At 34.2% G+C, this 13116-nt stretch overlaps 1 protein-coding gene across 2 annotated transcripts; it reads right to left on the reverse strand.

Moving 5' to 3' along the window:
* Positions 1-310: 310 nt before the first annotated feature.
* LOC123224171 lies at positions 311-7883 on the reverse strand. Of its 2 annotated transcripts, none has more exons than XM_044647742.1 (5): positions 7641-7883; positions 7502-7535; positions 6738-7386; positions 765-3895; positions 311-675 (listed from the first exon to the last, which is right to left on the reverse strand). In XM_044647742.1, exons 2-4 carry the CDS (start codon positions 7531-7533, stop codon positions 767-769), a joined length of 3810 nt encoding a protein of 1269 aa, XP_044503677.1. In that variant the 5' UTR covers positions 7534-7535; positions 7641-7883; the 3' UTR covers positions 311-675; positions 765-766. The 2 variants fall into 2 exon arrangements, with proteins under 2 accessions (XP_044503677.1, XP_044503676.1); XM_044647741.1 differs by having other exon boundaries at positions 765-3913.
* Positions 7884-13116: the final 5233 nt, after the last annotated feature.

Consider the following 13116-nt stretch of genomic DNA (forward strand, 5'->3'; position numbering starts at 1 on the left):
ATAAAATCAAATCAAAGTCTTCTTCTTCTTGCATTTTAAACTTTCTCATGAAATTTTTTAACTTCAATATAAAATTCCACACGTCATCATCTTCTCCACTGAAGAAGAATTGGCTTCTTGCAATGTCTCTAATAAATTTCGAACTCATACCATCTAGTTTTCGATGCCAGTCAACTAACTAGGGCATAGATATCATATGCCTCTCGCCTTCTGGCTGATCCTTTCTTTGCTAGCTAAAGGCACAATTTTCTAAACGCCATGCATTTTTGGACTGAACGGAAATTGACAACGCAAATTTATGATAATTCACTTTACACAAGCAATATAGATCCTTGCATTCATTAATTATAATCACCCAGTACCAAAAAAATCATCTCACCAACAATAAAGATGAAAGTTTCACACGGCTAAATATTTAAACAGCAAGTCAAGTCGTTCGGAATACACAGAAGCATGACTGTTTGTGTAGATAAATAGTTTAAGAACAAAACTTCTAACTCAGACTGATCTCTCTAAGAATCAGTGAATATAAAACAAGGTAGCAAAATTCCACATGTTGAAAGTGGCAGCAAAGGACCTTGGTACTGGACTTCGACTTTTATCTTCGAGCTCAGGCATTAAAACCCCAAAAGCAATCAAACACGAACAGTCTTTTGCTTGACCAGAAAAAGAAACCTGCGTCATTCAAGTGGCATTAGCAAGCATGAGCGGATAAAAACAGAAAAAAAAAAAAAAACATAAGCCAAAGGGAGATAGACACTTACTCCTAAAACCTGTAAACCTTGGTTGATTTTTTCTGAGACTCCCGGAGGTAAGCAGAATCAGGTGCTGTAGCAAAAGGGATGGTTGAATGGACCAGTCTGGAGTTGTCTTGGTCCATATTTTGACTGGGTTTCAGGATGTGCTTTGCTCCCGCACTTAGTTTAATAGGACCTGATCTTCCTATTCCGTCCACTTTAGAAGAATCATAAACAAGTGAAGTTCTAACTCCAAAATTCAGGCTCTCATTTGGAGCACATCCCACACCGCTTGCTCCAACACAATCCGAATTGAGTTTGAGTGATCCACCATTATATTGTATATCCTGAATAAAATTGCCTCCACTAGCCAACCCTGTCATAGAATACACATCTTCTTGTACTTCCAGGGGGTCACATCCTGAACTGCTTGCTCGGTCCTTGTAAAAATTGGTTTCTGAAGCTCCTGCATTACATCGAATATTTCCGCCATAATCTTCTCTTGTAAATTCCATCACAGCACTTGAATCTTCTTGTACTAAATTAGAAATCTTAGCAGCATTTGTTGAATAGCCATCTATAGATGCAGGCATCTTCTTGGTTTTCTGGCAATGATTGAGACTTTTAATACCTAAAGCTTTTGATTGCATTCTGTTTTTGGCCCTGTTTCTGTTTCTGTAGTTCATATTGATGGAAGAGATCGGTTGAGTTCCCGAATGGGCTGAAACAAAAGAAGGGTGAACTAAAGCTACTGGACCAAGTGAACTCTGCATAGGTGTCTGAGAGGTCATGAAATTGTAAGGATAAGCTACAGGTGACTGATGAAACGATGGGATAACAGGAAGATTAGGTTCAGTTGAATGGGGATAATATTTCCCATCAAAACCAGCAAAAGGTACACTAGCAGGTGCCTTTACTTGTTTAGTCTGTAACAACCATGGAACCAGGCTCTTAGAAGAGCTCTGAAACCAAGACTGTTGAACAGGTTCAACATGATCTGAGTGCAAGAAAGGAAAACTGAAGGCTGATTTTGTAACTTGAGGTTGATTCTGCTTGTATGGGAATCCAGCGGGACTCCAATCCCTCAGCTGAGAATTAATATGAGGAGCAGATCCAGCATGAGAGCTGACGCTTGAAGTATCAGGTCCAGGTATAAAGGTTTCCTGCAAGTTGCCAGTCCAGTTTAACATTTCCTGGAGAGGAAGGGGATTTGCAATAGTGTGCAATTTAGAACTATGATTTCTGTTGACTGGATGGATGCCATTCTCAAACACTGTATTAGTTTTCCAGTTCCCGTATGGGTGGAAAAACCTAGAATCTGGACCCCTCATCAAAGGGTTACTTTGAGAGGCCTGACTGCTGTGGATTTCTAATGGTTGATTTAATTTTCCCGATGCGGGCTTTAGCCAATTCTGAAAATGGCTCTTGACTGACAAATTTTCTGGGCCAGTACTTGAAGTACAATGCTCTGATATGATTTCCTTATCAGTCCATACCTGTCCATCCCGAAATCCTTGCATCTCTTTGCTACTTCTACCAATAGCAACGTCTTTACCCATTAATCTCATTGTCAGCTGAGTTGTATTTAGCAACATCTGATCTGAATTTTCCTTTGGATGATCAACCCCAATGCCATCTTGATTCTGAGCCTGGTCATACTGCCTGAATCTATCAAAAGAGATGTTTTTCAGGTTCTGCTCTGAATCCAAAAGGGGGACATAGTGGCTGCTTCCAGTCCTGGAATTTATCCTGTGGACATCTTCTGTCGTGACTGGTGATTCTGCAACACCTAATCTGGCTGGTAAATGCAAATTTGGGTTCTCTTTCACATAATTCTCTCCAGGAAACAAATTTAGCTGATCTTTTGGAAAGAATCTCTCTACATATCGTCTCTCTTTCAAGCTGCTGGAGCAATCTCCCATATTTCTTTGCAGTTCATGGTTGAGCACAGGGAAGCCACTGGAAGAACCTGCTTCCAAGTTTGACTTGTTTAGCTGGTTGTAACATCCTTTACCATTTGAACTTGCCTGGATAAGTTCACCTTGAGAATTGAGAGGCAAGCCAAAAAATTCCTCACTCATGCAGTTCTGTCTGAAGGAAACTGCTCTTTGATTCCATTCTGGAAAGGGACACAAACTACTCCTGAATTCCACAGTAGATAGATCAGTACATGGTGGAAACTGCATACCATGGCCAGTCATATTTTCTGCAGGAGATGGAAGCCTCAGTTCAGCACTTTCATCTAAAGCAAAAGCTGTTGACGAAGGCTGCGAAATTTGCCTCATATTTGCCATTGAACTCATTTCAGCAACTCCATGGGAACTATTTTCAAAATGATCAATGAACCTTGCACTGGAATTGGATGCTTTAGAAACACTACCATGAAATTGAGGATTCACACATGGATTACTTACTTTGTTTAGTGCAGAAAGAAGTTGAGTATCAGCATATGAAGGTCCATAAGAAGTTAAGTGGTTGCTTCGATCAAACATACACAGATTATCAACAGATTTGTCTGAAAAATTCTTTAATTTTTCTTGAGGAATCTTGTGTGGCCTCTGAAAATTTGGTATATCAACAGAAGCATGACTGCAAGGGAACAAATCCTTTTCAATCAGAGGCTGTACAACAGTTTCCTGCTCTAGGCTAATTGACACAACATCACCATTGATACCATTTAAGGTGGCTAACTGATCCTCACTTTCTGTTGACCTGTCCTTTTCTGACGAAGTTATGGAATCTGAATATAACCTGCAAATGTTGTTCTCAAAAGAAGAAACATTTCTCTTGCTTGGTCCAAGTATGTCATCCTTACCAGAAAATCTGACATGCCTATCTGAATGATGAATGTCACAAGGATTCACCTGACTGCCAGTCTGCGCGCTGCAAATTGAGGCATTCTGCACAAGAACATCTCTTTTATGATTCTTCAAAATGCCACGAACAGGAACCACTGATTCCTGATTCTCTGTAACCAGTTTGGTTGTTTTAACAATTCTATGCCTCTTCCGAAGAGATTTGTGTTTCAGATCTTGTTTCTTTCTGTGGATAATAACAGAATCCAAGATGCCTTTCGCTAACCCCTTATTACATACTGAGTCATTCACTTTTCTTTTAAATTTGACAGGAGTTTGCAGTTTGAGCTTATTAGGATTCTCCTGCAACAGACAAGAAAGCTGTAACACCATGTCATAAATGGTTGTTTCAATCTAGTGATAACTTTAACAACTCAGTTCACTGGAACATGACAAACAGGTATACACAAAGAAACTTTACAGTTTACACCAGATATACATGTTTCGCATATCCATACTCAAGGAAAAAATGTATTTATAAAGTTTCAAATATCAGACCCAAAGGTTAATTAAGTTTCATTTTTAGTTCACAAAATGTTCAATCTATTATAAACTGTGTTTACATATTCAATCAATACTATGCAATTTATGCACTAGACTAGGAGAAAGAAAGACATAATAAGAAGAGTGATGAGAAAAATATATTTAAAGGTGAACAAGCATAGAAGAAATATTATATCATCAGGATTATTAAATATAAGCATTTTTAAATAAATTTTGCAAATGCACTTACAATCAATATATATACAAATGGAAACATTTGAGAATGACCAAAAAAAAATGTAAAAACAGTGCCAAGGCTATTGTAACAAGTACAGCTTTATCATGTCCACATATGAAAGTATAAAGAAACCTTATACCTAAAGAACATGCAAACAAGTCAGTAGTGCACTTAAAGAATCTTCAATCCTACACAAATTAGTTAATTTCTTGAAGAGATGGAGCCCCAACATCAGATTGTTGAACTAAGGAAAGGGACAAGGAGCTATAAATTGTTAATATAAACTTTCACAGATATGTTATTGATACGTGAAAAAAGATGTATAGTGCTAACATACCGCTGAGAAACCCAAGTATAATAATATCCACTGGGAATTTAAATGGTCTGATAATTTAAGAGCAGCTAGAAAATAAGGAAGAGGTGATAGTTTTGTTCTTCAACAGTCATACAATGGTAAGCTTTCACTAAGCAGCCGGTAAAAGTTTGGCAACAAGATGGTAAGATTTTACCAGCCATGCACCATGGTAAAGTTACCGGCTGCTTCATAAAAAATATGTCACTAATGAAGAAATCATAACTTGCATTGCTTAGTTGAATGGACAAGTTTTTTCTTTCATTCTCGTCACTGTTTCATTAAAGTATATTTTCAATTAAAGACATGCGGTATAAAGAATAACTGATCAGTGGGAATTTGATATCTCCCAGTAACACCTTTAACTTAAAATACATCATCAATGATCTAGGATGCACTGTGATTGAATCATTAACTTGAGTGGAGAAGGCCAAACATGTAAGGAAATAAAGGAATTTGTTATCACCAACAAGCTAACACTATATATAAAAAAATAAGAAACAGTAACCATCGAAGTTCCAAATTTCTACCAGATGAAAAATAGGCCATATTCCTTCAACAAATATCTTATGATTCATAATTTGTTGGACTATCTGACCAGCATCTAATTAAGGTTATTCAGATAGCAATTTGTCAGTTGTTTCAAGATTAATGACTCTCGAGGACAATACAGAAGCCAGATTATCAACTCTCATAGTTCTAGACTACTAATGCAAATTAATAGATTGAATCCTTCATGCTGTGAAGCTAAACAAATTGCCATGCAATATGTTCCTCAGAATAATAATACTTCGGACTCAAATTGAAGATTTTTCACCGGCTATTTCCTAGTAACCCTTTCATAGAACCTTATGTCTTTCTGAAATCCGTATGGCACTAAGCATTCTCCAGACAAATTGGCATATCATTATACCTCTTCAAGGTCTGCCATGCAATGGTTCTTATCAAACAATCAGCTCAGTTATTAGCTTCAACCATAGCAGCTTGTTCAATCAGTACCTTATTAATAAAACATAGAATAAATCCCTTATTGGACAAAGAATGATGGATCCAATTACGCCAAGCTCCTTCCCTACTCTTTTTAATCCATACAAAAATGAAAAGGCACTGCAGCTTTGTGATTCTATAATAGGGCTAAGTAGGAAGTTATCCAAAGCGCCAAAATGTTTCTGTGCTTAAAACGCATGTTATTCAAGAAATCAATAACAACAATCTATAACTTTCCCATTTCTGGCATTGCACGATCAGCTCCTGGTTGCATTTTACATAGAACACTATTATATCTTCCACAAGAATATCTTACCACACAAATTGTTCTTATTTAATCCACCGCATACTCCAGTGGTGTGTCTATAGTCGAAGTTAAAACTTACTTTGACATACAATAATAAACAATGCATATTTCAAAATCCTCTAATCGTTAAAATCAAACACTAGCTATCTGATCAAAATTATCAGACCGGACCCCAGACCCAAATGATTGTCTTCCACATAATTATAATATTGCAAGTCTGCAATAGTAGAAAGAAACAACATCATTAATCTGGTATAGTTATGCTAAACCAAAGACAAAGACCCTTCACCATAGGAAAGCCTCTCTCTGCCCAACCCGTACCGTACAGCTGGAGTACCACACCACGCCCCCCTCCCCCCTCCCCATAGCCCGCTCAAAACTTCACAAACGTGAGAATCCCATCTCTTTCTTTTAAATTTTTCTCTTTATGATGAACCTCATTGCACATAATAAGTACAATTACGATGGTAATTGTTCTCGGTCTTCAAACTACATACAGTCTTTACCAGCTTTTCCAGCAGTCATTTTAGCCATAAAGTGAAAAGATAGCATAATCCTAATGCAGATTGTATACAGTAATCAATCATGAAATTCAATCAAATAAAAAGCCCCGCATCACAGGCCTACAGTGTTAAAAAATATATAAACATTCTATAAATGACATAAAATAATGAATCATCATAATCATTCTGCAACGAAATTTTCTATCTCTGAAATCAACTTCAATCGTAAAATCAAAGAATACAACAATATATAATGTGATTCCTAAATCACATACCTTATTGTTTGTAATTAGCTTGTTCTTTAAACTCTTATTCTTCAACTTCTTCTTGTTATGCATCAACTTGTTAAGTATTTTCACTTTCTTCATCTTCTTCTTCTTTTTCTTCACAATCTTGGAATTGAACTCAACATCAGTACAATCTAGTTCATGCTGCTGACCATCCACTTTATGCAAGTTGTCGTCATTAACATCCAGCTTGTCGATCTGCCGAGACTCCGCAAATATCTCGACGATAGATCTTTTTTTAGGCGGTCTTGATTTTGCCTTTATGGCCAATCTCATTCGGCGTCTCTCCTCCCTCGAAGCCTGAACGAGACAGTTGTCGATATGAGCATTTAGAGCATTCACTGTGGCTGCTGTGAAAACTCGGCAAACTGGACAAACCATATCCAATTTCTCCTCCTCCTCCTCCTCCTCTACCAATTTATTATCTTCTTCAGCTTCAGCATTTACAACACTAGAGGAGTTGGAGTTGTTTGATGATCTGAGAAGGTCAAGCTCGTGGGACCACCAGCGGAATTTGGTGACGGTAATCGGAGGAAGCAAACGATCTATATCTTCTTTGTTAACTATCTCATCCGTCCCTCCACTAAACGGCCAGCATTTCACCACGTCAACGCTTCTCATCTTCGCCGCATATTCACTGCAACACGTCAAACACAACAACAACAAGTTCACAAACACTCAAAACTAAACCCCCTAAACCAAAGAAAGAAACTACCAAAATAATAACCGCTAGTTCCACTCTAAGAACTTACCGGATCGAGAAGCCCTCAAACACAACAGCCATAGCTTGACAGCAACAGCAACAGCAAATATATCGTATTACAGTTAGTCATATATATCATAAAGAATCAAAAAACAACATCCAGATAGAGAGAGAATAGAGAGACTTACCCACGAAGAAACAACCACCAATTATCCTTCAACAATCAAAACAAAGGATCCTTTCAAACAGCTTCTAAGTAGAAATTCCACAAACAAATCGAAGAGCAAAGTGTATCCATGGATAACATTCTTAACATATGAGATTAGAAAGGGAGAGAAGGAGGATTCGAAGAGAGAGAAAGCCTCTTCATTTTCCCGCTCAAAAAAGGGAGAGGAAGAGAGAGAGTGAGTGTGATGTGTCCGTTTTCATAGCAATGAGCTTCCCTCTATTGCTTTCCCTTAATTTATGACTGAAAGCGACGTATGAGAATTGAGACTGCAAGCGACCGCTAAAGTGTTTCAGAGAATATCTTATAAAAATCATTTTTATTTTCTTTTTTAATTAATTAAATCATTTTTTCAACTTATTTTATTATCAAATTAAGTAATGCACTCGTATGTCTTGTTACATGGTTTGTAGCACTCGTACGCACTGTGGTAACTGATAAGTATAAAGGAACAAAGATTCGATGGATAGAAAAACAAAACCATACGCGAAGTATATGAGAGCGTAAAGGCACGCGCCGTTTGCGTAGAAAAGAGTTTGAATTAGTGCAGTCAGAGAAGTGGGGTTTTTTGATATTAAATTTGCAGCTGGTTAGGTTCGTTCTCATTTACGTACAAAAGGTGGGCTCAGTCTTGCATCTACTTTTACATACACCATCTCTATATATTCTTGTTCTTCAGTTAATGAATTTTTACAGACTTTGAGAAAACTTATTGTATGACAATAAGAATAGTCAACAAGGTTAGCTTGTTGGTGCTATCAAAAGCATGAAAAGAGATTAACATAGTTGGTCTTTCTGCAGCAGCTGCAGGTTCAGGAGAAAGATATATTTATTATTCTGCGGTTATTAATGCCAGGCCCCAAACTTACAATATCCATGGCAAATTAAGTCTAGAGATGTTCAGAAGCTAAGCTTTGTATAACTGTGAAATTCTGGCTGCCTTTGAGCTTTAAACTTGGATGTCACATGCACTGAAACTAGAATTCTTATATCATAACAAAACTATAATCATCTTGAGAAATTTCTCTTAACCAATTATACAGTATATAAATCTTGCCCCAAGGCGATATGCATGTATATCTTTATGTTATTAAGAAAGAAATATTTTTGAGAATCTGATCATCTTCTCACGCCTTCTACTGTATCCGTATGGTTAAACGAAGCTCCTCTTTCTTAATTTTAGATACCAAAAAAAATGTCCTCTTGGCTTCACAAGTGTTATCGCGACACTCACTTTGAAGCTCTCAAAACATCGAAGAGAATAACGATGACGAATAAATATTAATTTTAAGTATCCAAATGGACACTACTGAGGTTCTTTGTGGCTTTGGAAGGCAGAACTCTAAACTGTTCTTGTCAACTCAATCAATTAAGAATGTGAACTTTTGGCTTCAGTTGGAATCAAATTAGTCCCTCTCACTCTTGATCAGCATCATGGTTCATCAGCATTAACAATTACAAGATATATATATATATATATATATATATATATGGTCAAGAAAAAAAGCCCTTCAATATTTTATTTATTACCATTTACCAATAATTCATAGATTTTACAGGAATCAACTTCATTTGGAATTTGAATTCGTATGCTCTCCCAAATAACGAACTAATTATGAGTACCCTTTAGATTATATGAAAGAATGGTAAAGAAGATAAATCTTGAAACTTAATATTGAATTTGATAGTGACCTTCCTTGAAAATTTCTTCAATTCATGCACTTTTCTACAATAACATGTATACTTCTTTACAACTTCATGTTGACAAGGTCCTTTCAAATTTGTAGAGTCATATAAAAAGAGATTTACAATCATAATGATAAAGATTAACAATAAGAAGAAAGAAAAATTAATGATAATTACAGGCATTAGCTAGTGGACGAAGATAAATTTGACTGAAGTAACTGTAGGGCTTACTGAGCAATAATGCTAAATACTGTAGATAATTTAACGACCACCATGGAGATATCGACAAACTTAACAGATATATATCTCATGAAAACTGTTTGAATTGAAAGCGTACTGTGATGACTAAGGAAAGGAATAAACTGTTTCACGTAGCTGCAGTTCATGCATGTAGAATAGAAGACTACAAGCTTCATTCTTAGGAGTTGGGAGCCATAACTCCAAACTGAGAAGATGAGATGAGAAAGAGAGGAACTTAGGGCGTGATTGAAACGCGCAACTCTGGCTGACCGACACTAAAAGGACGAGTGGTTGTTGAAGACATTACGTGTGCAGAAGATAAAGCGAGTAAGGTATATTTGGTTGGGTTGGAGTAGGACAAGAGATCTTTAAAGTACGTGAGCATTATGAGCCTGGCTAGCCCATGACAATGACCATTGAGTTTTAATTACATATGTATAGTCCATACAAACAACATCGTAAACTTTTTCATTTCAATAAGTATGTATGTGAATACCATTATGATGCATCATAATCAATCGAACAAGCGTATGATAAAGACATTGATATACATGCATGACAAAGGAAATATTCATACATACACACATGCATGAATAAATAATTGAATAACTGGGCCAAGCACCCGCTGGAGAACTGACATGGACCCCTTACTCCACAAAGCATCTGCCCTCTTCACAACCATATTTCATTCCGTCAGAACACTTTTTTTTTTTTTTTTAATTTTTTGTGTTTTTAATCATTTTATATATAAATACATGGTTTTTGAATTCCGATTACCAAATAGCCGTGGTCGTTTAGATTAATTTCTGTAACATACGAGTTATTTATATTCGATTTGACAGTTTTACCATGTCGTTTGGTTGATGTGAATAGAATAGACCATTTAATAAAATATAAAGTCACGTATTGTTAATTTTGGAAACCACCTCTTCCAGCAGTGGTTATCCATTAAGAATAATGGGATGATAATTATATAATAAAACTATATATATATATATATATATATATATATATATATATATATATATATATATATATAGTTTTATTATATATATATTTTAAATATATAAATATATACATATTTATATATATATTTATGATTAGATGATATATATAATATTGTCTGAAAGTTATAATACCATTATTCGTAATAACACGTGTCATAATTACATTTGATGGTCTCACCAAGTAGTAATGAAATTATTCATTTATTTAATAATTGAACACATTATTTTATGATTAATGTAATAATCCTTTATTAACGTTTCACCTTTGAAATAGTTTAAACTTTCTAAATGTAGCATTATTTTCTATGTACTATAGTCTTGGCTTGGGCTAAATTTTTTTTTTTTTTCACATACATGAAATTAGGCATGGAATTTGGAATTCATGATAGTTATTCCTTAATAGAAACACCTAAACAAATAAAAAAAAGAAGTCTGATTTATGGGGAATTTTGTATGAGTGATACTGTTTTTTTTCTTTTCAATCTCTATTTCAAATTATTAAGTGATGTTTGACATTATATGTTTATGGCCTTGTAGATTTTTTAAAAGAAAAAAAAAATTGTTATGTTAATGAGGATGAATAGAATGAACTTTAATATGAACAAAGGATTATACCTTCCAGCCAAGTTGCTCATGAAATTCAGAGGTATGCTGGAGTAAATTTTATGATCTCCCTTGAATAAATGACACAAACATATCATGTGAAGAATTTCGAGTTAAGTGAGTAGAAAAGTTGTAATGGAAAAATTAGTTATTCATTAATTTTGTCCGAAGAACAATATTATACATATCTATTTTAAACACATAAATAGATTTATATTTTATATATTATCATGTGATTAAGTGTTATTTATTCTTAATTCAAAGTCACATAATCACATAATAATACACATTAAATATATACTTATTTGTATACTCAAAATAAGTATATATAATTTTTATTGTATTTAGAAGCACAACAAAATATGGTGATTGAAATTTGACCCCAAGAGTTAATAAAATTGGTAGGGTATTAAAACTTTCAAAGTAAATGTCTGAGTTCGAATCTCTTTTATATTTATAAAATTTTGACTTATTTAATACAGTAATTATCAATGTGATTATTACACTTCATGTTTCTCATCCAACAAATATGAACAGTCCAGTCACATTTTTCTCTTCTCGTAGGTGATGGGATTGGGGATACGAAGGTTAAGATTTGAGGTCTAGTATTTTGATAAGCAAAAAAAAATATTGAGATCAATGATCGCCATTATATTATTATTATTATTATTATTATATAATAACTTAACAAGGATTAATCTAAACTACTTGACAGAGGCCTAACTATTTTAATTATCAATGAAATTATATATGTCTATCTTGAGTACATAAATAAATATAAATTAATGTGTGTTATTATGTGATTAGATGATTTTAAATTAAAGATAAAATAATACTCAATTATATGATGACATATATAAATATATATTTATTTATATACTCAGTATGGATACATATGGTATTGCTCTTTCTTTATACAAACTTAAGTGTTAGTATGATTTATTTATACACGTAGTATTATATATAATAAATAATGTTATGTGTATATACCTTTTATATATAATTTAGATACATAAATGATATGTTACCATATAATTAGATAATACTTTATTTTTAATTTAAAATAATCTAATAATATGATAATATATTATTTATTTATTTAAATTGTATATAAAAAATATGTGCTTATAATTTTATTTATTTATGATTATACATATTTTTGGACTAAGAAATCCTATAGTTTTTATAAAACAAAATCTAAAAACTTTCCAATCTGTAAATTGTCACATTTTGATAAGGGTCCTGCACTAATTCATACATTAGCTTATTAATTGTGAAAGAACTTTAACAAAAATACACGAATATTCTAGTGATATAAACTCGTATCAAAATTATAAATTAGTAACGGGAAAACCAAAAATTAGGTTGGTTTTACACAATTATCAGGGACGGTTGGTTAATGGTTGCTACAAGTTCTGATAATCAAAACCGCCGTAAACTTTCAAATTTATTGAAGGTGGAAGACCTAAACCTAAACCTAAACCTAAACCTAAACCTACCTCGGGATAATAGAAATTCTTGTTTTAAGTCTTGGGGGTAGAGTAATGGAAGCATGCAATGTTGATTGCCATGGAATTCTTGTCGCATTGACTTTCAACTGTTTTTGTACTCATCCTTACCCTCAATGCCATAATTTATGTAATTTTGTCCATGAGATACTGTGTTTCATTGTCAAATGCCTTCGTCCATTATGGTTCACTGCTTTTCATATTAGTTATAAAATGTAAGCGACTGCTGCCTAATAATCCATCATTGAGGTTTGAAAGACAATTAAAATACCCAACCTTTTAGAACTTCAAGCTAGCAAAAGCCTTGAATCATATTCATAATTACCAGGACCAACAAGTTAAAAAAGGAGTCACATAAAGGGAAAAAATGAACCCGAAAGTCAAAATACCAGCA

This window comes from Mangifera indica, chromosome 8, assembly GCF_011075055.1.
Source record: "Mangifera indica cultivar Alphonso chromosome 8, CATAS_Mindica_2.1, whole genome shotgun sequence".
NCBI lineage: Eukaryota > Viridiplantae > Streptophyta > Magnoliopsida > Sapindales > Anacardiaceae > Mangifera > Mangifera indica.